Source organism: Bison bison, unplaced genomic scaffold (assembly GCF_000754665.1).
Source record: "Bison bison bison isolate TAMUID 2011002044 unplaced genomic scaffold, Bison_UMD1.0 scf7180017864407, whole genome shotgun sequence".
Classification (NCBI taxonomy): domain Eukaryota; kingdom Metazoa; phylum Chordata; class Mammalia; order Artiodactyla; family Bovidae; genus Bison; species Bison bison.
This window is the reverse complement of record NW_011494976.1, coordinates 55,742-56,599: the sequence shown is the minus strand read 5'-3', so window position 1 is coordinate 56,599 and position 858 is coordinate 55,742. Positions and strand designations below refer to the sequence as shown.

The following is an 858-nucleotide window of genomic DNA, read 5'->3' as shown; positions in this document are numbered from 1 at the left end:
CCCCCGCCCACACCAGGAACCAGGAGGGGTGAGGGGGTCATCCAGGCAGGAGGGAGCGGGGCGGGCAGCCGCGGGTCTGAGGGGCCCGCACCGGCCTGGTCTCAGGACTAAGGACCCTCCTAAGGGGGACCTTTGCGGCTCCACCATGCTCCTGTAAGCCATTGGCTTCCACCCTGAGGGCAGAGCGCATCTCTGACGGTCCCTGAGTTGAGAACTGCTGGTGACCCCACAAGCGACAGTCACAGCCACCACTTCCCAAACGACCCCAAGCCTTCCAGGGTTGGGAGGCGCTGAGAGCCTGAGCCGCCGGACAAGACCGGGTCCTGTGGGGGCGTGAAGCCGCCCAGCCCGCCCGAGCTGAGCACGCTGGGGTGGAAGGGAGGCCGGGCGGGCGCCCCCCCTCCTCCGCCACCCCTGCCCGCAGGCACCAGGTGCGCAGCCACTGACCTTCTCCAGCCTCTCGAAGTGCTCGCGCAGGAACCGCATGGGGCGCTCGGGCTTGGCCAAGCAGAGCTGCACGATGCAGTCCTTGAGCACCTGCTGGATGCCGCGCCTCTGCACGTAGAGCTCGCAGGCCCTGAGGCCGTCGTCCTCGTCCAGCTGCTGTGCCCCCGGCGCGGCCATGGCGACGCGCGGCGCGTCCTGCGAGAGAAGCGAGTCCGCGGGCCGCGCGCGTCCAGCAAGCGCCGGGGCCCGACCCGGCCTGGCGACCGGGGCGTCTGTCCTGCCAGAGGCCTCTCGTCCTCGAGGCAAAGCTCACCTCTAGGCAGATACTCGCGGGGGCGCAGGGGGTCCCGCCAGGGCCCGGAAGGAAGCAGGGAAGCGGGGCGAACGGCCTGTGTGCGGAGCCGGCCGGGA

The 858-nt window shown here is 71.1% G+C and overlaps 1 protein-coding gene across 3 annotated transcripts in view; it reads right to left on the bottom strand.

Annotated features, from left to right (window-relative positions):
- Window positions 1–858, bottom strand: part of LOC105002246 (cAMP-dependent protein kinase type I-beta regulatory subunit-like) — a 19,709-nt gene that overhangs the window by 12,900 nt on the left and 5,951 nt on the right. Inside the window, exons 1-2 of one of the 3 annotated variants that reach the window (XM_010858780.1) lie at window positions 761–831; window positions 448–642 (exon numbers count right to left, since the gene is read on the bottom strand). In XM_010858780.1, coding sequence (XP_010857082.1) covers window positions 448–624 — 177 coding nt within the window. In that variant the 5' untranslated portion in view covers window positions 625–642; window positions 761–831. Of the gene's footprint in view, window positions 1–447; window positions 643–760; window positions 832–858 lie in introns of those variants that run through there. The other 2 variants (XR_826929.1, XM_010858781.1) reach the window with 2 other exon arrangements.